Source organism: Corvus cornix, chromosome 8, assembly GCF_000738735.6.
Source record: "Corvus cornix cornix isolate S_Up_H32 chromosome 8, ASM73873v5, whole genome shotgun sequence".
NCBI classification, from domain to species: domain Eukaryota; kingdom Metazoa; phylum Chordata; class Aves; order Passeriformes; family Corvidae; genus Corvus; species Corvus cornix.
Genome location: NC_046338.1, coordinates 26,307,450 through 26,329,415, shown reverse-complemented (window position 1 = coordinate 26,329,415; position 21,966 = coordinate 26,307,450). Strand labels below are relative to the sequence as shown.

The window sequence follows — 21,966 nt, the reverse complement described above, 5'->3', positions numbered from 1 at the left end:
TCCATTTATTCTGTCTTTATTCACCAGGGAGAGGAGGTCAATATTTTATCTTGTCTTCTGCATAAGCTCTGAGAAGCCTCACCAGTTCTGCAGGGCTTTGGTCCCTCTTACCTACATAGAATTAGGCAGTGCCAGCCCTTGGTCATGGCAAAGCCGACATGCCTGAAGGAATGCTGGCAGACAGGGAGGGGGATAAAAGACTGCCTCATCACAGAGCAAGAAGGAATGAGTCTGTCCCAGCAGCAGTCACTGCGGGGAGGTGTATCCTTTCTTGCTCTCTCAAAGACGAAAGCTTGTCCCAGCTTACATCAGACTGGAGAGCAATGGAGCATGGTCCGTTAAACCCTTTACCACAGAGCAAAACCAATGCTCTGGAAAGACTGGAAAAACCATGAGGGAGCAAGGCTAAGGGTCCCTGCTCCAGGCTTTGTGGGATGTCTGTGAAATTTTGGGTTTGGCAGTGCAAGTCAGTCTTAGCAGCACTGGTCAAAGGATCTTTCCTAGCTACCATCCCACCAAACCCCCTCCCACTGGCTCCCACCAGGCTCCTGCCCCAGCCAAACTGCCCCACCCTGCAGGGAGCTTCTCCGGGCATCCCTAACACCACCAGGCATCTCTGGACACAGCTGTTGTAGCACTACCAGGTATGGGGAGACTAAGTCTCACCCTAGGCAAGGAAGAGCACTGCCTGGCCAGCCCTTGAGACACTGTCCTCCTCCAGGACAGTGAAAGGGACACAGGACAGGCAAGAGCATGCTCTGAAAACAGGGAGCAGAGGACTGCTGGGCACCCAGTTTCACACTACCCAGATGGGACCTGTGGATGTCCCACATGGGGATGTGAGGCAGCCCAGGGACCACTCACTACTGAGCCCTTCAGACAGGCAGCCCAGCAGCTGCCTTTTATCAGCCACTGCCCCTTTCTTTTAGAAGAGGCTGGTTCTCCTGTAACCATACCTCATCCCAAAATCCCGCATACAAGAGCAAAACCAATCCAAGTGAGGAATGAGACACACCTCTGACCTGCAAGCCAACCTCCAGGCAGGTCAGCCCAGGGTCAACTAACAGTGCCACCAGACATGGCCACCAAGCTCCAGAGGGGCTAAAGGTATCCATCCGTGTGCTGCCCCCACACAAGCCAGGCATTGAGACTGCTAAAAAGGCCGTGTTTACATGGCCACATACCCAGCACCACCTTCCAGGTCCTCACTGGAGGGTGTGACGGCAGCCCCACACCTGTGGTGGGAAGGAGTGTCAGGCACAGAATGGCATGCTGTTTAAAGGCTGAGACCTGGAGCTGCAGAGAGTCAGGGGGAGATACTCCACATCATTCTCCCAGCTGCCAGAGGCATTGTGCAGCACCTGCCAGCCAAAACCAGGCTGCTCAGACCTGAAAACAATGGCAGGAAGAGACAATCCCAGCCCAGGTGTAACACTCAGCCCACACTCAAGCTGCCACTGCCCTTCCCCAGGATGGACACCACAGTGATACTAAAGCAGCTGTTGAATGCTCTTCCTTCTTTACCACCTTTGAGGTGAAGATCCTGACACCATGACCTCTCAGGACCCCCTTTCCCAGTCCCTCCCAGCAATACTGAGCCTGGCAAATACCTTACGGCAAGTAATTTTACGTTATTCTGCATTTACACAAAAATAGAGCAATTCTATATTTATAGAGATTTATAGCCAGTTCCATGCTGGAGGAGTTATTGAGCAAGGCCGGGAGCTGAGGGTAGTCCAGGCTCCTGAGCAACTGGCTGCTTCTCATTCGGCAATTCGAACATACAAAATTAAAGGCATTCGTCTCCATCTGGTTTCTTAAATAGATAAGGGGGAATGAGTGGACAGTATGTACAGAGGGGCCGTGGCAGTGCCCAGCGGCCTGGCCGTGGCCTCACGCCTCTGCCTGGGTCAGTGGGGCCGGCTGCTGGACTCTGAGGGCTGTCGCTGGCGCGGGGGAGTGTAGCCATTCAGGTACCCGTTGCTCTGGCGTTTGCTGAGTCCTCCGTTAAGAATGTCCTGGATGTGCTGCACTATCAGGTTTATGGCCACTGTGAGTAGAAGGGGGAGAGACGATGTTAGGATCACTGCAAATCAACCAGAGTCAAGGCAGAGCTGGTGCCCCTGCTGTCCCTCCCACTGGTCTCCCTTCCTATCCCAATCTTGCTGGAAGCAGTTGCCCCCCTGGGACCTGATCCCTCTACCCCTCAAGCCAGTATGGTGAGGCTGACTGCAGCCAGGTGGAGACCTGGCTGTCCCAGTTGCACAATCCCTTTTGTGTGGGATGAACCAAGAGTTTGCCTGGAGGCAGTGCACATAGATGGGCTCTCAGGCCAACAGATCAGAGGAACACAAACTCCTAGTCACTAATGCTCCAAGCAGGACCAAAGGGAACAGGCCCATCTTAGCACACCTGTGGTAACAGCCCTCTCTCGGGTGGCAGTGGCCTGAGTCCCCTCTGTGGCAGGTCCTGCTACCTCCAACCTAACTCTACTGCGACAGCTGGCTGCCCAAAGCTGGCTGCCAGGTCAGAACAGCAGGGTCTGGGTCCTTACCTTCATTATCTGCTCCTCTGGGAATGATCACATCAGCATATTTTTTGGTCTGGAAGGAGAGAGAGCACTGTGTTACAGGGAAAGTGGAGATACACCAGGCTGGGGCATTGTCCCTGCTCCCTGGGCCAGGTCCTTGCCCTCCCCTTGCCAAACCCAAACCCACTAGGAGGTATGTCATTGCTGATAATACATTTTGGGTGGTCTTATTTGTGTTCTGCTCCATGTTTCAAGGGCCATGCTTCGTGTCCTGATTCCATTTTCATGAGCTCATACAGAAGCCAGTAAGAGGCACCCAAACAAAACCTGCAATTAAGAACCCTCATAATCACAAGACTCCAGCAGCTGATGCTCTTGGGAAAACCCTTCCTCCTGAATCCATCCAGACTTGCTACAACAGCACGAGTTGGTGCGCCTAAGCGCAGCCACAAAATCTACCTGGGAAGAGGGGAGAACTCCCTACCATATCACTTGCAAAGAAGATGTGATTCAGGACACCAGTCCCGTCCTAGTTTCACCTGTAGGTGCCAGTCTCAGTTTCCTCCCCATTTGTGTCAATTTTACAGCTGACAGCCAAGCTCCACCAAGCCAGATGCGGTGATGGATGTCACATGTCACCTCCAAGGGCTTCCAGACATATCAAAAATCACCAGGATATGCCAGACCATTTCAGTACTGGACCACTTGGCCCAGAGCTGCTTTAGGAGTCAAATAACAGCAACAGGGGGTGCTGAGCTTGCAGATGCTCTGCAGCAGAGCCAACCACCAGGTTGGAAGCGAGAGCAGACCATTGCAAAGGTGTGGATAGAAACAAGGCAGTTTTGTGCCCTCCTTGTTTCACACTTCATTCTCCTACAGACTCTTCATCAGAAGAGCCTGATGCAGCGTCTGCTGCTTTGAAAAACTGGATTTATCTTGCTAGGAATTTGCAAGAAGAGGAGCCTTGCAAGCTGGGCCTGCCTCTCACGAAAAGCCTTTCTGGACTTAGGAATTGGTCCCCAGGGCCACAATTTAGTGAGACTGAAAAAAGGGAGCCATGCAAAAGCCAGGAAAATATCTTGTAGCACAGAATCAATCCCTCTTAAGGAAAAGGTCAGAGCTGACCAGATAGACCAGCATAGGAATTCTCCTAAGGTGGGAGGCACAGTTTCACTCCTACCTGTGGTGCTGGCCAGCAGTTCCCAGGTTTCAGGACTCTGCTGGTTCACTTCCTCCAGAATAAAAAAAATTCCTCGTGTGACTACCACATCTGCTTGAAAAGCCTTGAGAACCAAGGCACAGGCTCCTCTCCATGAGAGCCAGGAAAGGTGTACAATGGCTGATCCTGCAAACGTGCTATTTCCATGCACATCTGCAAGACTGCAATAGATTCCCACATACACAGCCCCTGTCTGCCAGGGAGCCTTGCCTCTGTTACCAGCTCCTGAAGGAACTTCCTTTCTCCAGGCAGGCCTTTCTCCACCCTGGCCAATCACCAGCCACGAAATACAACCTGCAAGGCCACATCCCACTCCACAGAGAGAAGGAGGAAGCTTCCTTGCTCTCCCAGGCATGAAGCCAGCAGCACTGCAGGGTGAAAAGGACAGGCAGGACAGCCCAAAAGGCAGACACAGCAAACACTGCCTGGGAGCAGCCACCTCCCATTCCCCAGCTTAATACAGCCAAGGATCTTCCCTCCCAGGCTGAGCTGCCCAGTGGTTTGTCAGCCCCTGCACAGGGAGGGATTTCTCTGGCCATGCTGCCTTCCAGAAGGGAAGGATGATCTCACCAGGAAGGCAGTGGCTGTATAAATAGTCCCCATCACATTCTGCCCCGGCCAGCACTGGCACCCCTGCCTTGGCCAGAGCCTGCAGGGAGGGAGAAAGGCACCGAAGGCTGATCTGAGCTCTGGGCACAAAGTGCTCCTCTCTGAGGAGACGAGGCACTTTCAGCACTCACATAGGTGTCACTCCTCTGACTTACCGGCAAGCAGAACTCCTCGAAGGCAGGCTTGACGAAGGTGATGTACTGAGATAGGATCTGCTCCAGGTCCCGGCCTCGCTCACTGATGTCTCGTAGCACTGACGGGAAGATGTAAGGCACAGTCAGGAGCTGAGGCACAAATCTCTTCACCCCCTTTCCCTTCAGTACAGCCTTTGGCCAGTCACCCAGATATTCTGTCTGAGATCGCCATTCCTGGAAGCTGCTGCCCGTATGTCCGAGCACATCCCAGCCCAGTGTATGCTTTTAACCTGCTTCCAAGTTTTTGTGGGAGCCAAGAGCTGGCTGACCTGACCAAAGGCTTTTCTTGGCCTCCCACCCTTCTCAGCTCTGCATGCGCATTCCAGCTGTAACCAGTGCCAGCTCAGTCCTGAGTGTTCCCAGCCTCAGCCTTTGCCTCTTTCCTGTCACTTTGTCCTGCCTGACTGGGTATTCTCTCAGTCATCCCAGTGCAGAGGTGCCCAAAGAATAGAAAAGCAGTGGGGTTCACCCACACACACACATTAAGGCACAGTTTAACTCAGGTCTGTAGAGGTGAGGAGAGTAAAACCCACCCACCTGCACAGCTCTGCCAGGCTCCTTGTGCTGTCCCCAGCCGAGCAGGTGAACCAGAGGCTGATGGGGTGCTTGGGGCAGATCAGCTCAGGAGGAAGCCTGGAGGCAGGAGAGCAAACTGGCCTCCTGCTTGTTCTGCCACTCAGGCCTTTCACCCTGTTTGCATAAGTTATTTGGGCTAGTGCCATCTCCAGTCTGAAGCCACTTCAGTGCGGACAAGTGCCCCAGTTCAGCAGGAATTCAATCTGTGGGGAAGAGCCAAAATAGCCCTGCGGCTGAGCAGATGGCTCTCGGCTGTTCCCAAGGGGCTGCTGGCTTTTCCCCAGCATGTAAGTACCTGCCACTGGGTTTGGAGTGAGCCTTCCCCCATGTCCCAGGCAGAGCCAAGGCATGGCACTACCAGCCTGCGTGACCTGCTCAGCAGCCACTGCCCGTGTGCTCTTGGGGCCAGGACACTGCTGGTCTGGCACTGTCCCCATGGCTCTGTTTGCCCTCGGCCAGCAGCTTCACAGCATGGCCTTTCACAGCCCTGCATGGGGGAAGTGATGGGGAAGTGATGGGGGAAAAGGGCTGGCAGCAGGATGGGTGCCAGCTCCAGGAACCAGGCTGCTCTAGCCAGCTTCTCCAGAGAGCAGGAGTGATCCCCAGCTCAAACAATACAGAAAAAGAGGCAAGAAAACTAAAACACTTTTGTTTCCCAAGTCCCACACCTTATTTGTTGGCCACTTCAGGGTGCAGGAGGCCTGTGAGCTGTGCGGGGGCTAGGTTTGACAGGGCAAAGCTCTCCTGCCTCTTCCCAGGGCACACCACAGCAGCACAATCACCCCCCACACAAACACAAGTCAAACACCTGCTGTCTTGTACCTGCCCCCAAAGCAGCAGGTCCCAACAGCCCAGGCTAAGACTGCACACCCTATCCAGAGGGATTGCTTACAGGGCAAGCAAATATCCCAAGGACAGATCGGTACCCCTTTGAAGCCAGCGGGTCCAGACTCAAACTGGACCCAAAACATGCATGTGACACTGGACCTGGTCTCTGTTTTAGGGAAACCAGCCAAGGACAGGGCAGCAAGGGACCTTAGCCAGAATCAGGTCCCTGATCCCCATGGATGCCTGTTTGAGGTACCTGGCAGACCTTGCCCCTTGCACTCTGCTAGCACAATTTCTGGGGAGAGGTGCTGAGATGGGTACAGTGTGAGTTGCACATACTGAACCCCAGCACTACTGATTAACTCAGCTGTCAGCTGCATTTCCAGGAACCTCATCTCCTGCTGCTGCCTAGCTGAAAACCCAATTGGTGCCACCCTTTAGGACTTCGTCTATGGAAAGATGACTCAGGGCCACATCACAATGCAAGATCCCAACTTTTAATAAGAGCTGCCTCCAGCTATGCTCCAGGGACATTATTATACCTTTGGCACCTCATACACAGGCTCTGCTTTCCCAGAAAGGACAGGCAGACATACAGTAAACACATTTGGTGCTCCAGTGGTCCTACCAACTGCTGATGGCAGGGAAATGGCCAGATTCCTATCAGCAGAACAATGAGCTGCAGTTACTAGGGGACAACAGCACACCAATCAGCAAAGCTGCCCTTTTGCAAGTGATTGATGGTGGGTGGGAGAAGTACAAGCCTTACAAGAAGCAGTGTGAGTGAGCAGTGGGGTGAGCAGTGACCCAAAAACTCCACCCTCCCCACCTGCTTCTCCTGTCCAGAATGACCACCAGAACAGATGGAGTCCAAAGTCGGGGATTAAATTAATTCAGTGGACACTTGGAGGATGTGTTGCTGGGGTGGTCCATAAAATAGGGGCTTGATATATGTGTGTTACACACATATATCTTCCTGACCAAGGGAAGAGGAGTGGTGGGTAATGAGAATGTACTGGATAGTGTGGGACCTGAGCATCATTTAAGTGGTTTGGAATAAGGGGTGGAGAATGTGCTGGATTTGGTTGGGAGTTTATTAATAGAGTTAATTTTCTTCACAGTGGCTGGTATGGGGCTGTGTTTTGGAGTTGTGCTAAAAACAGCATTGATAACACAGGGATGTTTTTGTTATTGCTGAGCAGTGCTTCCACAGATCCAAGGCCTTTGCTGCTCCTCACCCCACCCCACCAGTGGGGGGAGGGGACACAGCTGGGACAGCTGACCCCAACTGACCCAAGGGATGTTCCATACCATATACATGATATAAAGCTTGGGGGAAGAAGGAGGAAGGCAAGACATTCAAAGTGAATGAACCATTACACACGATGGAGCCCTGCTTTCCTGGGGATGGCTGAACACCTGCCTGCCCATGGGAAGTGGTGAAAAATTCCTCATTTTGCTTGGCTTGTGCTTCTGCTTTACTTATTAAACTGTCTTTGTCTCAACCCACAAGTTTTCTCACTCTTACCCTTCTGATTCTCTCCCACCAGGGGAGGTTGAACAAGGAGCTGCATGGGGCTGAGTTGCTGGCTGGGGTCACACCATGACAGTGTCCTACCCTGTGGCCAGGTGTGGCCCCGAGCTCTTGCACAGCACAGTTTAAGGGATTAGGGCTCACATTTTGGGATCCTGCAAGTGCATATCTGTGACCTGCTAATACATCTCCCTGCAATGACTGTGCTGTCACCTCCCTGGATGAGTCATGCAAGAACAGTGGGTAGGGTCAAGAGGAATTCGTAAAAAGGAGATGTTAATCAGTGCTGATGACATCCCAGCAGCTGAGGAGGCTCTGGATGTGCCTGACAGCAGGAGCACAGGCAAGACCAGCTCCACTGCAGAGTGGAACAGTCCCATGCACACAACGGTCCCAGACTGAAGCACTGAGACGCACTCCCCTCGTCACAGCACAGAGCTCTGGAAGGAACTGCTCCTCTAAGTCATCTTCTGCATCCCCAGGCACCCTCTGGAGCCTGTCAGAGCCAGGCAGGAGTAGGAATAGTTCAGACAGAAGTGAATTCTGCCCCAAGAGTCCCCAAATGGTTTTTTAGTCACCCAGGAGGTGCTGTATCAGTGACCCCACTCTTTGAAATGAAGGTCATCTCAAGTCATGCAGGCCATGCAAAGTGGATGTCCCTCCCATGTCAGCTGGCAACCCACAGCCAAGCCAGCAGGACACGGGGAGTCCTAGAGGGATACTCTAGTTTCTAGGGCTCTTTGCCCCCAAACCATCACCCCAGCACCAGCTGCCACATAAAGGCTCCACACTGGGTTGCACAAACATACAGCCAGACTTCCCATCTACACCACCCACAGTGGACACCACGGCCCAAATGCCATCCTCAGAGCACATCCAGACCCCAGGTGCTGCATGGATCTATCAGGCACTGCCTCCTGACTGAACCGTCCAGATGCTTTGCCCTGCCCACGGCACCCTTCCCTGCTGGCATCTGCTGACTCGCAGCAGCTGCTGCTCAGCTGCTGGCACTGGGCTGGTGCCACAGAGCCACACAAGGACACAGCATGCTCAGTAGTCACACTGCTGCGTACATCAAAGGAGGAATCCCAGCCAAGGCAGCAAAAATCCCACTGAATCCCAAGAGAAACAGAGCCAGGTGCTCTCCCACTGCCACAAGCTGCCCTAGTGACACTGCACTGCAGAGGAAAAGCTCTCCAGCTCTTCACAGCTTTGTGCCAACTCCAGTTCTGCCCTGGTCACCATCACCTGCCTCTGTGACCACCCGCCCAGATCAGTTAAGGGGTATTTCTGTCCCTGCCTCACCTCTGCGGGACAGTCGGGTGTCTGCGTCCGTGTCCACGAAGAGCTTCATGCGGAAGAGATCCCGCACCTCCTGGCTGTAGAAGGCCAGAATGCCTTCGAAGAGTACCACGTCAGCTGGGTACACGGTCACCGTCTCCTCTTTCCTGGCAGGGGGAAGCACAGTCAAAATGGGTTGGGGAAAGGTGGGGAACAAAAGAGAGGTGAGGGGAAACAGCAGTGCTCCTAAGCACTGCTCCAACCCTGGGACACCACTGCTGCACCAGGGGGGTGACCAAGGAGAGGGCAGACCTACCCCACCACTGTGAAGGGAATCCAAGGCATACGTACGCTTCCTGGAAGGATAAACAGCAAAGCCGGAAGCACACTAGTCCTTCTCCCCCTACCTCAGCCAGCTGCTGCTGCTCACAAGTGTTATGTGCCAAGCCAGAAAGCCCAGCAAAGCCTATGCACAGCAACCTGTACAGCCAGCTCTGCTTCCCTGGGAACCAGGCAACACTTCCCTGACAGCATAGTGCTTTTGTGGGAAACAGAGCAGAGCCACACCATCCACAATCAACACAGGCATGCAAAAACAAGCTGAACACATGCAAGGGGAGTGTTACAGGAGCAAGAACTGTTGTCCTCCCCCTTTCCTGGCTGGGTGTTTGAGGCTGGAGTACTTGTTAAAGCTGCAAACACTGAGTTTATGAGGAGAGAAGGCATGGATGGGGGAAGAGAAGGGGGGTCGTAACACCACTGTGCTGATGCCTGGATGTTGCTGGATGTCAGTGCATGGCTACGCAGCTTTCCAGACCCTTAGCCTGTGCCTGTATCTGCCTGGGATGCCCTAACCCAGGGGCTGGAGGAGTTAGGATGGAAACTTTGTGCCGGCAGGTTAGGCACCCAAGCAGAGGGCAGGAGTTTGGGGAGGGCAGGGCTGTGTGTGGTGCCACAGGGCATCAGCAGAGGCATGGCAAGGCAGGAGCGGCTGTTAGACCTGGAGTGGGAGACAAAGTCATAGACAGGAATCTGGACCGTCTTCCCTTCTGTGATCTCTTTGAGTGTTTTCACGATCAGCTCGTTGTCAAAGGCATCTGAGGAGAGAGGAAATGTTAGCCGAGGCAGCTTTGCAACCTCTTCCACCCACCAGATGCTGAGCTTCACCCAAGCCAGAGTCATGGGCACCTCGCACTGGGGAAAGACAGCACAGACTTTGGAGGAAAGCCCTGCACCTCCCCAGGGATGAGGGAAGGCCCAGCTCTCCTGGAGCCACAGGGCTCCATGGCTCTGCAGCAGCCTGGGATGTGACCTGCAGAGATCAATACTGTCCTTGTACAGCAGTGCTGACAGCCCAGGCACAGGAAGGCATCTCCTCCAGGGCTCCAGCCCTTGGAGAGACTGGAGCAGTGTCCCAGCACTGACCTGCCAGACAGAGAAGGCTCTGTTTGCTCAGTGCTCACTGCCTCTGGCCATTGTCCTCATGGGGATGAAGGGACAGCAGCTCTGGAATTTCCCCATCAAGCCTGGAGATGGTTCAAAGAGCCCCTGTTGTAGTAACAGGGCAGGGTCTCCTTGGTGGAAGGCTTTGCAGAGCAGCTGCACAGCTGGTTCCCTCCTTGAAGGAGGAACACAAAGCTGCTGGCTCCAGGGACTGTGCCAGGCCAGATCTCTCTGGGCCTCAGCTGCACCAAAAACCAATTCGTTCCTTTGCAGCTTGCTCTAGTGAAGGGTGTTGGAGCAAGATGACTTTTAAGGTTCCTTCTAACACAAACTATTTGATGATTCTATGAAAACTGTGTTCAAACTGGGGGATGTTTTTGCAGGAAGAGGAGGGTCTTAAGGAGTTTGAGGGTTTATAACTTGCTCTTTCTCATTCCAGACACTCCACCCCATTTCTTTCCCAAGAGAGATGGGGGGGACACAGGTGGTCCACCCTGCCAGGGATGCATCCAGCTCCACAAGAGCTTAAGTAAGCCACCCACTCCTGTCCCATGTGGACTCAGAGCCCCAGTGTCCACGCAGGCTCTTTGCTGCTGGAGCTGGGGATCCCACTCCAGCCCTCTCCCCACAGTGCATGGCAGCCCCAGTGCTGTTCTCCATTCACCTGGGTGGTCAAAATTGAACTGGCCTTTGAGTGCTTTGGATTTCTGCTCTGAGGTGAGCACCCGGTAGAAGCTGTCTTGGCTCACGATCACCACCTGCTTCTGTCGATAGTCCACCTCGTTCTGGCCCAGCAGCTGGACAATCTTGGAGCACACTGATGACTGGGAAAGGAATAGCAAAGGAGGCACATCAGCAGCAAGTTACATCTAAGTGGCACAGGGAGGATGTCCCCAGGTAACATCCACTCCTGCTTGCTGGACCTCTAGCCAAGAGTCTGTGGTTTTCCCAAAGGCACAGCCCAAAGCCACTGAGGGAAAAGTGCTCCAGAGGCATCCCCATGGTACCCTTTAGTGTGACAGCTGCACCAAATTTGCTGCCTGCCACCCTCTCCTCTGCTCCTATAGCCTGCCCACAGTTCCTATTCTAGGCAGAAGTGGCAGCAGAGAAACAGTTGGCTCCTGCCTGGGTTCAGCCACATGCCCAGGGGCCCCAGGCACTCCATCCAGCCTGCCAGGCAGCTCCCTGTGGAGCAGAGCTGCATGGGGCACTAGGGCTGAGCCTTCCCCCTGAGAAAGCAGCCTTGGTTCCCCCCGCTCTGGTCCAGTACAGAAACCCCACCACAGCATGAGAGAGTCCTCAGAGAAGAGCAAACAAAGCCCAGGATGAGAAGACATGAAGAAGAGAGCCTTGGGACTTTATCAGGGATCTCTGCCACAGCTGCCAGGGCTGGGAGGAGCAAGCATATCCTGGTACCTGTTGGCACAGCAAGGCTCAGGGTCAGTGGCTGAGGAGCCACGTGGCCCTGGCTGCTGAATGCTGGTGGCACAGGGACCAGGCACCTCGCACTCCACATGGAGCAGGCTGGGAGAGGGTGGCAGGCACCAGCTCTGCTGGCACCGGCTGCGTGGCTGCCATTGCAACATGACCCAGAGCACAGCTTGGGGGACAAATCCCAAAGCCTGCTCCAGTCCCTTCTCCTTAGTCACGGGAGTCCTTGGCTACTGTGCAATGCACTGGTGGTAACTGTACCACTGCCTGGCAGCCAGCACTGCCCCAACCAGTGAGAGCCAAGGCCAGGCCAGCTGGGAAGTGCTCTGCTCCTGCCCCATGGCATCTACTGCTTGGGGCAAAGCAGCTGTTCCTGGTGCCAAAGTGAGCTGCTCTGACTCAAGGGAATCACACTGGCTGCAAATGCCCCGCTGAGCTGCTCCTGGCCCCGGACACCACAAATGCTCTGCTGAGCCCTCTGCCTTGCAAAGAGGGGCATGCTTGCCCCAACCTCCCTACCCCAGCCTACCAGTGGCTCTTTCCATGCTCCCACCTCCTGGATGGCTCAACCATCTGTTCCATACTTGGTTGCCAACCTCCAGCTGCAGAGCTGAAGACAGCACTGGTGAGAGGGAACAGGGAGGGGAATGCATGCCCGGCAGAGGAGGTCAGCCCAGCAGGCAGAGGGCAAGGCTGTTTGCCTGAGAAGCTGGAAGATTTGACAGTATTTCTGTCTCCAGAGACCATCTCTTCCCTCCAGGCCAGGCTGACCTGACTTGGCTGTGACCACTGGGCTGTGAGTCATCCTCAGCCTGGCTGGAGAAGCTCACACACAGCTCTGCTGCAGAGAGAACTGGCTCCAGCTCACCCACAGCACCCTAGGCTGGCCTGGGCACCAATTTAGGTTTTGGGTCAGGGATGGGGTGTCCTGAGCATCCCACCTTCTTCTCCTGCCTCTCCCAGCTGGCAAGTCGTGCTTTCTGAGCCATGCTGGCAGCCCTGCCCTGCAGCAAGGTGCTCCCACCCAGAACAAAGCCCTGCAAGTCCGTTCCAGTCACTTGCCCTTTGGCACATGCAGACAAAGCCAGAGCCCACTCTCCATTTCCTCTGTTCTCCCACTCCCCACATCCTTCTCTGGCCTGCATCAGCCCTACAGCTTATCCAGCTGTATCCCATAAGTTTTGCAAAACCAGGGTGTGTTCAGTGCCTCTCCTCCACTTTTCCTGCCCACTCACTCCCAGACACCACTTTGCCGTGCAGCAACAGGACACAGCACAGCAGGGTTCAGCCTTGGCCACAGCTGCTGAGGACACCAAACTTCCCAGGCCCTTTGCCATTAAGAATAAACCACCTTTCAGCACAGCCACCCAGGCAGGTCCCCAGGTTCCACGTGGATTTGCACCAGAAGCTGCTTTCCCCAGCCCAGGGGAGGGACTCCTTTCCTTTGGATCAGTGAAGCAACCCAGGGATTTGCATTCACTCTCCCCTTGGACGTCAGCATGTGTATTGGCAGTAAAATCATTTGAGAGCATCAGACAAATGGTGCCAGTCTTCCTTCTGCCTTATGCACACTAATCCCGGGTCTATGGATTCTGGAAGGTGGAGAAGAGCCTCCACCAGCTCTGAAAATCACCCTCTAGCTCCACACCTCACAATTTGAGACACCCGCTAGTGAAAAAAGCCCAAGGAGAAAGTACCCCAAAGCACAGCTGGAGACAGGAACACGTCCTCCCCTCCAGGTTTCTAGATGAGGAACAGATTGTATTCCAGCTGCATTTGCCATCCAGGGCTCTGGGGCGGATGGCACCTCTTGCAAAAAGCAACCTGGCAGACACTATGGACTCTCCCTTTTCCCTGGTGGGCTCTGGAGAGCTGGCAGAAGTAGTGGAGAAAGACAACCACAAGGACATCCTGCTCTGAGGACCAATCTCAGTTTCAGCATACCATACTGCCTGGGTGAGCAGGGATGTCACCTCCCAGCTCTGGGAAGAGACACACATGTCACCTTGGTCCTGCAGGTGTGGGCCAGGCACTGCTCACATATTATACCTGCATTAAGTGCAGCAGGACATGGGGACAGGGCATGTTCAGCTTGCCTTAGCCCATTCCAGGGCTGTGTTCAGCTTCCCTTAGTAGGGCAGTGAACCTCAGCAAGGTCCAAGAGAAGGTTTTTCCTTTTCCCACTATCATTTGTGATAGAAACAATGTCTCACGAGGGGCAGTCCCTGATGCCAATCTGAACAACTCCTACAGCTGGCCAGGCAGTTTTTGCCCTTGGTTGATAAACACCCACTGTCAAGAAGGAAGAAAAACCAGAAAGACAGAGCTTGGAAACTCCCCAACACAATGGGAACAGAAACTCCCAGCCTCAGGAAGTGTCCCCCCAAATAAATGACATACTCCCTGCTTAAACCCTTTTCTCCCAAAGCAGCACAGCATATATGTGTGACTGTGAAAGAGCCACAAATAATTGGAAATTAGCACAGCGAGGTTTTGGGGAGACCACGGATGTCCAGTAAGAGCAAGAACAGAGCATGACTCCAAAGTACTGTGCCTACGTGCACCAGTCTGGATGCAGGGGACACATGCTGACAACATGCACTTAGCACCCACTTGAAAGGGCAGCCTGGGCTCAGATTCCTTCTTTTGCCAATTCCTAACTGCTTCTCCCAGGGAAGAAGACAATTGTTTCTTCGACAAGAAACCCAGGAGCACAGAGGATGATTTGAGAAAGGTGATGTGATCCCAGTACACAAGCTCTAGGATTTGAGCCCCATTACTAGCTATGCCTTACATGACACAATTCATCTGGAAGAATATGAGAGCTGTGCCAGAGCTCCTTGTCTCTGCTCAGCCTCTTCTCCATATCCACCTAATCCATGCATGCCTTGCCACAAACCAAAGTGAACACTGACAGTGAGCTGCAGCGAACTCCCAGCAACAGAATGCTTTCTCAAGCAAAAGTCTTCCCCTCCTCCAGAACTTGGTTGAAACTAAATATAGCCAGGACCCAGCAGCCTCTGAGCCTCCATGGTTGCCAAGCAGGCCTTTCCCATGGTAGCCACATGGAACTGAAGCAGGACTTTCCAAGCATGCAGGCAGGGAGGGAGGGACCCTGGCTCCTGCCATTGGTCATGACTTCCCCCACACTGCAGTGAGGGGAACTCAGCTCCAGGTTGGAGCAAACCCCCGGAGCTGCACTCCCCCAGGCATTGTGCTTGAGCTACTCCCTGGGAAAGCTGTGCAAACCAACCCACACCTCACAGCTTGTGGAGAGGAAGGTATCAGCACAGTACCACGCAAGCAAGAGGTTATTCCCAAAGAGAAGTGGCTGCAGCTCCCCTTGCAGGACTCCTCCTCTGAACCAAGCACACAAACAGCCAGTGTTCAAGGAAGAAGTACAGCTTTATTCTGCTGGGAAGATGCAGAGGGTACCTGGGAAAGAAATGCAACATATTCTTCCGAAAGGAGAGAGGTGGTACACAGGGGAAGAAACTCAACAGATGGGTGTTTGGAGGCCTACCCCTGACATTTACTTGGAACATATTAATTACATATTTAAGTCACATTCATTCATAGCCTATAGCCAGCTGCTCAGATATTCTTCAGCAGTTGACTAATTCCCTGACATTATTATGCAGATTATCCCACAATCCCTCTTGAGTAGCTTTGATCAGACAGTGAATTACAACTTCTGATGGGTATTAAGGAGAGAGCTGATGGACAGTGCCACAGTCAACCACCAGGAACCACCATGAGAAGGGGCCAGGCAGGACACGGCAGATGCACAGCAGATGCTTCCAGCCCCAGGTTTGCTGTGGCAGTGCTTCTGCCCCTGGAAGGCAAGGCCTGTCCTGGGCTAGCAGGAACTCCTAAGCCCTGTGCAGATGGATATGCTAAAACCCACATGCTGAGAGCAGTCTGTCCATCCCCAAGGAACCTGGCACTGCAGAGGGATGTTCAAGTTCCCATTCCAACTGCACGGAGGACCTCCCATTTTCCCAGGGACTCTAGATGAGACACTCAGTAAAAATGACTTAGCCAGATCCAGTGATTCCAGCCCTAAAGAAACACTGAAGCTGTCAGATCCCTCAGGAGAAGGAAAAGGGTTGTGCCAAACAAAAGGAGAGGCACATGCTGGGCTCCAGTGTGGGAAGAGGCACAGCCTCCTGCCACCACAGCAGGCTGCTCGCCCCAAGCCAAGCTGCTGCTCATGAGGACAGTCCTCCCCAACAGAGCAATGCCCTTGGCCCACAACACAACCAGGAACAAGGACAGGCTGCAGCAGTCACATCCCACCTGGGAGAGGAGCCCAGAGGTTATCTCCAGGGACACCACTGCCATAACGCCCTTCCTGCAGGATCTGATTGTGAGCAGGCTTGGCAGGAGCTAGCGATGGCTTTGCATCTGCAGCAGCCTGGTTGGGGTGTCCTCATCATACCTTTGCGGATAAAACAGTCTCCAGTTTTGTGGTCTGACAGGATTTTCTCTCAGATCAAACATAAAGAACAACTGTATTTATTAGTTTAATTTCTCTGCTGTCCTCTATAGCATGCTGCCCTTAAGTCCAGCTTATCTCCTGCAGCACACGAGTTACAGATGTTGGTCTGTTCCTGAAGGTTATGGTAATTATAAAGTACCAGGAAGTGCTTGGACTGGGATGACACACAGAACAGACATCAAACTGGGAAGGGTCCCAGAGCATCTATCAAATGTCTGCCTGTGACTACAGACAGCCAGTTCATGACCCACACCATCCTTTCCAGTCCTAATGGGAGCACATATGTATGGCAACACTGGGACTGGAAATTTACTGTTCTTGAACCAAAAGCCAGGGCCTCCACCCAGAGCATTCCCAGGCAGGTTCACCATCCCTGACTTTCCCTTTGTGAGCCACAGGCCAGCCAGTGCAGGAGTGGGATAGCCAGGTTTCTATTGACTCACCCTGGAACACGGTGCATGTGATCAGCAATCCCAGGCTGGAGCATAAACAGGCACACACAGAGGCTCTAAACACAGATTACATGCAGGGAGGAAAACAAACCCTTTAACACAATCCCTCCCAATCCTCTGGTTTTAGGCACAGGATATTTTTCTCGAGCCTATGCTGCAAACTCCACAGCCCAGAGCTGGCTGAGCCCACAGGACTTTGGTAAGCAGGCTCCACAATGAGCACATATTCTATCAGTAACAGGAAACGGCTGACCCATCAAAATGTCCTATGGATCAGTCTGACTGGGGCTGGCACAAAACAACGTTCTACTAGAAAGTTTGACAAGTCTCTAGCACACGTTGACACCAGTGTTGAACAAGTCAGACCTTGTGATGCAGGGCTCCTGCCAGCCATGAATGAACGTCACCAGGAAATGGAGTTGAACTGGCACAGGGCTGCAATTCCTGTTAGTCCCACTTCTGTGGGGGAGACATTCCCAGATCTCCTCTGGGCTTCTTTGCCAGCCATCTAGGTGATGACATTTTGGCAGTGACCCCCAGGCTGCTGTGGGGGACCTCAGCCCTTGCTGTGGTAGACAACAGAGCTCTGTCACAAAAGAAGTTCCACGCAGAGATGGAACTGCTTCATGCAGCTCAGACCATTCCTTTCCTGGGGGCCAGCACTGGCTGTTCCACCCTGGCTGGGCAATTCCAGCCTCAGCCAGCCTTCCCAGTGTTCAAAGTGCCTAGTGGAATAAGTGAAGAGCACACCTGGCTGAACACAGGCTGCAATCTTGGTGCTCTGCAGGCCGGAAGCTCTGAGGCTGTATGTTCAAACAGACATTGGGAACTTGATGTGCTAACTCAAGACCCAAATGATATAACTACAGGGCTGCAGCAGCAACCATATTCAGCTCCCACTATAATTTGAGGGATGAGCAGCCAACCAAAGCAATCAGCCCTTTAAAAATCTGTCTTTTCTTACAAGCTCCTGTTGGAAGGCAGCAATCAGCACTTCACTTCACGTGGGGACAACAATTAATGCTTCAGCCTGAGCTTAAAGAGCTCTCCCCACCCCTGCAGCCACACCAGCACCAGATGCCACCACTACTGCTGGGAGCAAGCTGCTTCAGCACTGCTGGCAGAGCTGCAAGGTCCCAGCAGCTAAGCTGAAGTGAGGACACAGAAGAACTTAAAGGAGGTATCCCAGCAGTTCCCAGCTCATCTCAGCCATCAGTTTGCTGACCTTTCCTCCAGCCCACAGCCTGGCTGCCTGCCTTGTACGCTGCAGAGCCCTTGGTAGTCAGGAATCTCTTGCAGGAGCAAGGGAAGAAGCTGTTAGCGCAAAGGCCATGGGTGTAAGAGGGAAACAAGAACTCTAGCAGAACACTTGAGAACAGATAGGATAAAAAAAAAAAATGCAACAACCAGCCTTGGGAATCCCTCTGAGGAAATGAGGCAGCTGCAGTCCTCTTCAGGTTTGACACAGGATGGGGGTCTTAATGCCAACTCATCTCCACCCCAGGAAACTGCAGCAACCTTTGCCCAGGCCACACAGTGCTTGGATTTTAGGGGACAGCAAGCTTTTTTGAAGAGCCTGTCCCAGCTGAGCTGACTCAAAACAGCCACCGTGCAGCTTGCACTGCCCTTGCACAGGCTGCAGCACCCCAGACTCCCCAGGACCTCTGTGGCTCCTCAGTTGTGCTCCCAACACAGTCCACATTTCATTCCAGAGCCAAAACCCATGAAAGCACTCAGGATTCTACCCCTATTTGAGTGGCCAAAGTTGCTCAAGCCTCTTTCGCTCACTAGGGAAGAGCACTCAGCCTTTGAACTTGAGTTCTCACAGATTTGCCTTTAAGGAACATCAGCCAAGAATGCCCCAGCTCTTTGGGAAGGCCAGCCACTTCCAACAGCAGCTTCCCCAGGGCACCACAGGACACAAGACATAAGTTGTGGCAAGCTGCGAAACACGATCCCATCCTTCCAGAGCCTGACTGTGCTGGTACAGCAAGAGGGATGGAGGGGACTGTGGAGCCTATTATCCCTATGTCAGACCCAAAAGCAGCAGTGGGAGGAGCTGGGGGGGGCGGGGGGGGCCTTGGAAGGCAAATTCCCTCCATTATCTTTGGGCTGGTGTGCTGCCAAAGGGGTGTGTTGCGACAACAACCCTCAATTGGTGTCAAGGCGAGTCAGATGGATTTGTCACTTTCCCAGTGGGAAAGGTGCCTGCTTTACTTTCCTGCTAGCATTCAGTTTTCACCCAGAGCCAGCACATGGGCACAGTAGCGCCTGGACTAGATTTTGGCTGCAGGCAAGCCCTTAGCTAAGCAAACCACATCAGCCCCACTGCTGCTTTCCTGGAGCGTGCTGTGGCACCCGGCACAGGGCACTGTCACCAGTCAGGTGAGGGACAGCCCCCCACACCCCTGCCTTGCAGCTTCACCAAACCTGAATCTGAGGGGCTGTAGGCACAAGTCCCAGGTCCTTTCTTTCTGTTACTTGGGGTTTTTTGCTAGCGTATTTCTTGCAGCCTTTTCCCACCAACTTTGTAGCGATCTGCTGGAGTCCCTTCAACGAGCAGCATTGCACAGAGGTTTTTCTGCAGCCAGCAGTCACTGGAGGAGGGAAAATCAAAGCTGAGAGACAGGAAAAGCTAGTTAGTACATCTCCCTTGCTAGAAAGGACCATTTTCCTCTTTTTTTCCTAAGGCAGCCTGCTGCTCTTAAGCATTTTCACTTTCAAGTTGAGAACCACTGTGGTGTATTGTACTGCAATCACTGCTTTTACCTTGTGAGCCTGAGACAGAGTGTTCAGGGACGTAACAGTTCAGCAGCACCAGACACGATGTTATTGGGACAACTACAGAGAGGCAGACCCACGCATCAGAGAACAGACAAACCCAGCATGTTTGAGTCACCAGGAGCTGTACTGCAAGAACAATCCAGCTTTGGTTCCCACTAGAGAAGATTGCATCCTCTCTCACCATCCCTCTCCTGTTATAGCTGGATTTTTCCCCCTTGCAGCAGCAACAGCAGTCCAAGAATCAATAGGGTACTCAGAGACATGCTTAAAACACTGGGCTGAGGTACAGCAGTTGGGCTATGCCATTCTTCAAGAGAAAAAGGGATCCCCCTCCAAATACAGATCAGCCCAGAGACTTAGGGCTCATCCTTCTCCTGTGCCAGCCCACATTCAGTTTCCTTCACAAGAAATATTTCACAGGTATAGCTACTTCCAAATCTATTCATCCTCTCCAAAACGCCTCTTAAAAACACAGGTAGAATGTGCTGCCCTGCATACGAGCGCTGATGAGCTGTGGAGCTGGTTTTACTGCTCTTAAGAAGGAGAAAAAAAAAAAAAAAAGCAAGCAATTTTCTTTTCCTGTTAAGAAAGAAAGTGACCTAGCGAGGTTAAACAAATACAGACAGACACACTGTATGAAACAACAGAAATAAAACGCTGAAAAGCCGTAAGGCTGCCCTGCGCTGCAGTTTGGGTGTAGCAGCCTGCCGGAAACACCCGCATTGCCCAGGCGGGCGGCTGCCCCGTCCCCGCAGCCCTCGCCCCGCTCCGCTCCCACCTGCCCCTGCCAAGGGCCAGCCCCTCCCGCCAGAGCAGCCAGGAGGTCCTGCCGCTGTGAGTCAGCATTTGCTGCAGAATTCCCGCTCCTGCTACCCTAAAGTTGGGCGGAGAAGGGCACCCCCATGCACGACCGACACCATTGTGGGGTGGGGGGGAAATTAAAAAATTGTATTGCCCCCGAGGTGCCTTGCGCGGTGGGCAGCCCCTAGGGTCGGTGCAGGTGAACGGGGACGGGGAAAGCACTGACCACAGCTACGGGAATGATTCTGGAGGGGGGATGCCGCCTCTACCCCAGCCAAGCTAGGGCCACCTTGCTCCGCGCAGCCCCCAGCTCTGCCCGCTGTCCCCCTCTCGCCGGTGACACAGAGGGACACAAGGTCCCGGTCGGAGAGAAGGAGCGAGTAAATCCCACGCCCACCCCGCAGCCCCCTCCACGTGTCCGCGGGGCTCCGGCCGCCGCCCGGGCAGAGGCCTCGGCGGCCGCGCTCCCTCCGCCAGGTCATTCTTCCCTGCGCAGCCAGCGAGCCCGCCCGGCTCCATCCCCGGCCCCGGCTCCATTCGCAGCCCCAGCGCCCACCCCGAGCCCGCGGCCCGGCCGCAGAGCGGCGCACGTGGCGGGGCGGCCGCTCGGACCCGCCGCGCTGCCATGTGGCTGCCGCGCCCGGCGTGGGGGGAACCGCACCACAGAGCTTCCCCGGCCCCGGCGGGGCTTCCCCCCCGACCCTCCGCACCTTGCCGCTGGCCGTGCCGCCGCTAACGCCGATGAGGAAAGGCTCCCCGCCGCTGGGCTGCCCCTGCTCCTCCAGCCGCTGCTCACTGTCCCCCGCCATCCTCCGCTGCTCGCCGCCGCGCCTCCTCCGCCTTCACTTGCAGTGCGGGGCTGGATTTATCTGATGAGTCAAGGGCCTTCCTCCCCGCCTGGTTCACATCCCCGGCGCTGCGGCTCCTTGCCAGGTGCTGCCGCAGTTGCACATGCTCCGGCCCAGCCCGCCGGCGGGCGGCACTGCGTCCACACGGGCCCGCACCGCGCCGCCGCCCTCCCGCCCGCCCGCGGACAAAGGCGCTGCGGTCGCGCCGTGCGCCGGACCCTGCTGCGTCCTCGCACCGGCTCCCTTCGCCTCTGACCACTCCGCTTCATCCCACAGAGCGCTGGGACTACACCACGGTAGCTCCCGGAAGAACCTCCATTATTTGTCTCCCACGCTGGCCAAGAAGGCCAAGGGCATCCTGGCTTAGATCAGCAATAGTGTGGCCAGCAGGACCAGGACAGTGACCGTCCCCGTGTACTGGACACTGGTGAGGCCACACCTCGAAAACAGGATTCAGTTTTGGGCCCCTCACGACAAGAAAGACATTGAGGGGCTGGAGCATATGCAGAGAAGGACCACGGAGCTGGGAAAGGGTCTGGAGCACAAGGCTGGGGGGGGGCTCAGCCTGGAGAAAAGGAGGCTCAGGGGGAGCTTTATTACTCTCTACATCTGAAAGGAGGTTGTCGCTGGCTGGGGGTCGGCCTTTTTCCCCCATGTAACAAGAGATAGGACAAAAGGAAATATCCTCGACTTATTCCAAGGTTTGGGTGGGTAGATTGGATATTAGGAAAAATTTCTTCACCCAAAGGGTGGTCAGGCATTGGAACAGACTACCCAGGGAAATGGTCAAATCACCATTCCTGGAAATGTTCAAGAACCATGCAGATGTGGCACTTGAGGACACTGTTTCTTGGTGATCGGTGCTGGGTTAATGGTTGGACTTGGTGATCTTTCCCAACCATAATGATTCTGTGAATCTCCCACCCCACCTGGGC

General features: G+C 54.2%; 1 protein-coding gene across 1 annotated transcript; it reads right to left on the bottom strand.

Annotated features, from left to right (window-relative positions):
• Nucleotides 1-21,181, bottom strand: UCK2 (uridine-cytidine kinase 2). Its single transcript, XM_039555960.1, has 7 exons — nt 20,894-21,181; nt 10,879-11,038; nt 9,772-9,868; nt 8,796-8,938; nt 4,514-4,611; nt 2,555-2,603; nt 1-2,050 (listed from the first exon to the last, which is right to left on the bottom strand). The coding sequence occupies exons 1-7, from the start codon at nt 20,990-20,992 to the stop codon at nt 1,911-1,913; spliced, it is 786 nt and encodes a 261-aa protein (XP_039411894.1). The 5' UTR covers nt 20,993-21,181; the 3' UTR covers nt 1-1,910.
• Between the last annotated feature and the right edge of the window lie 785 nt (nt 21,182-21,966).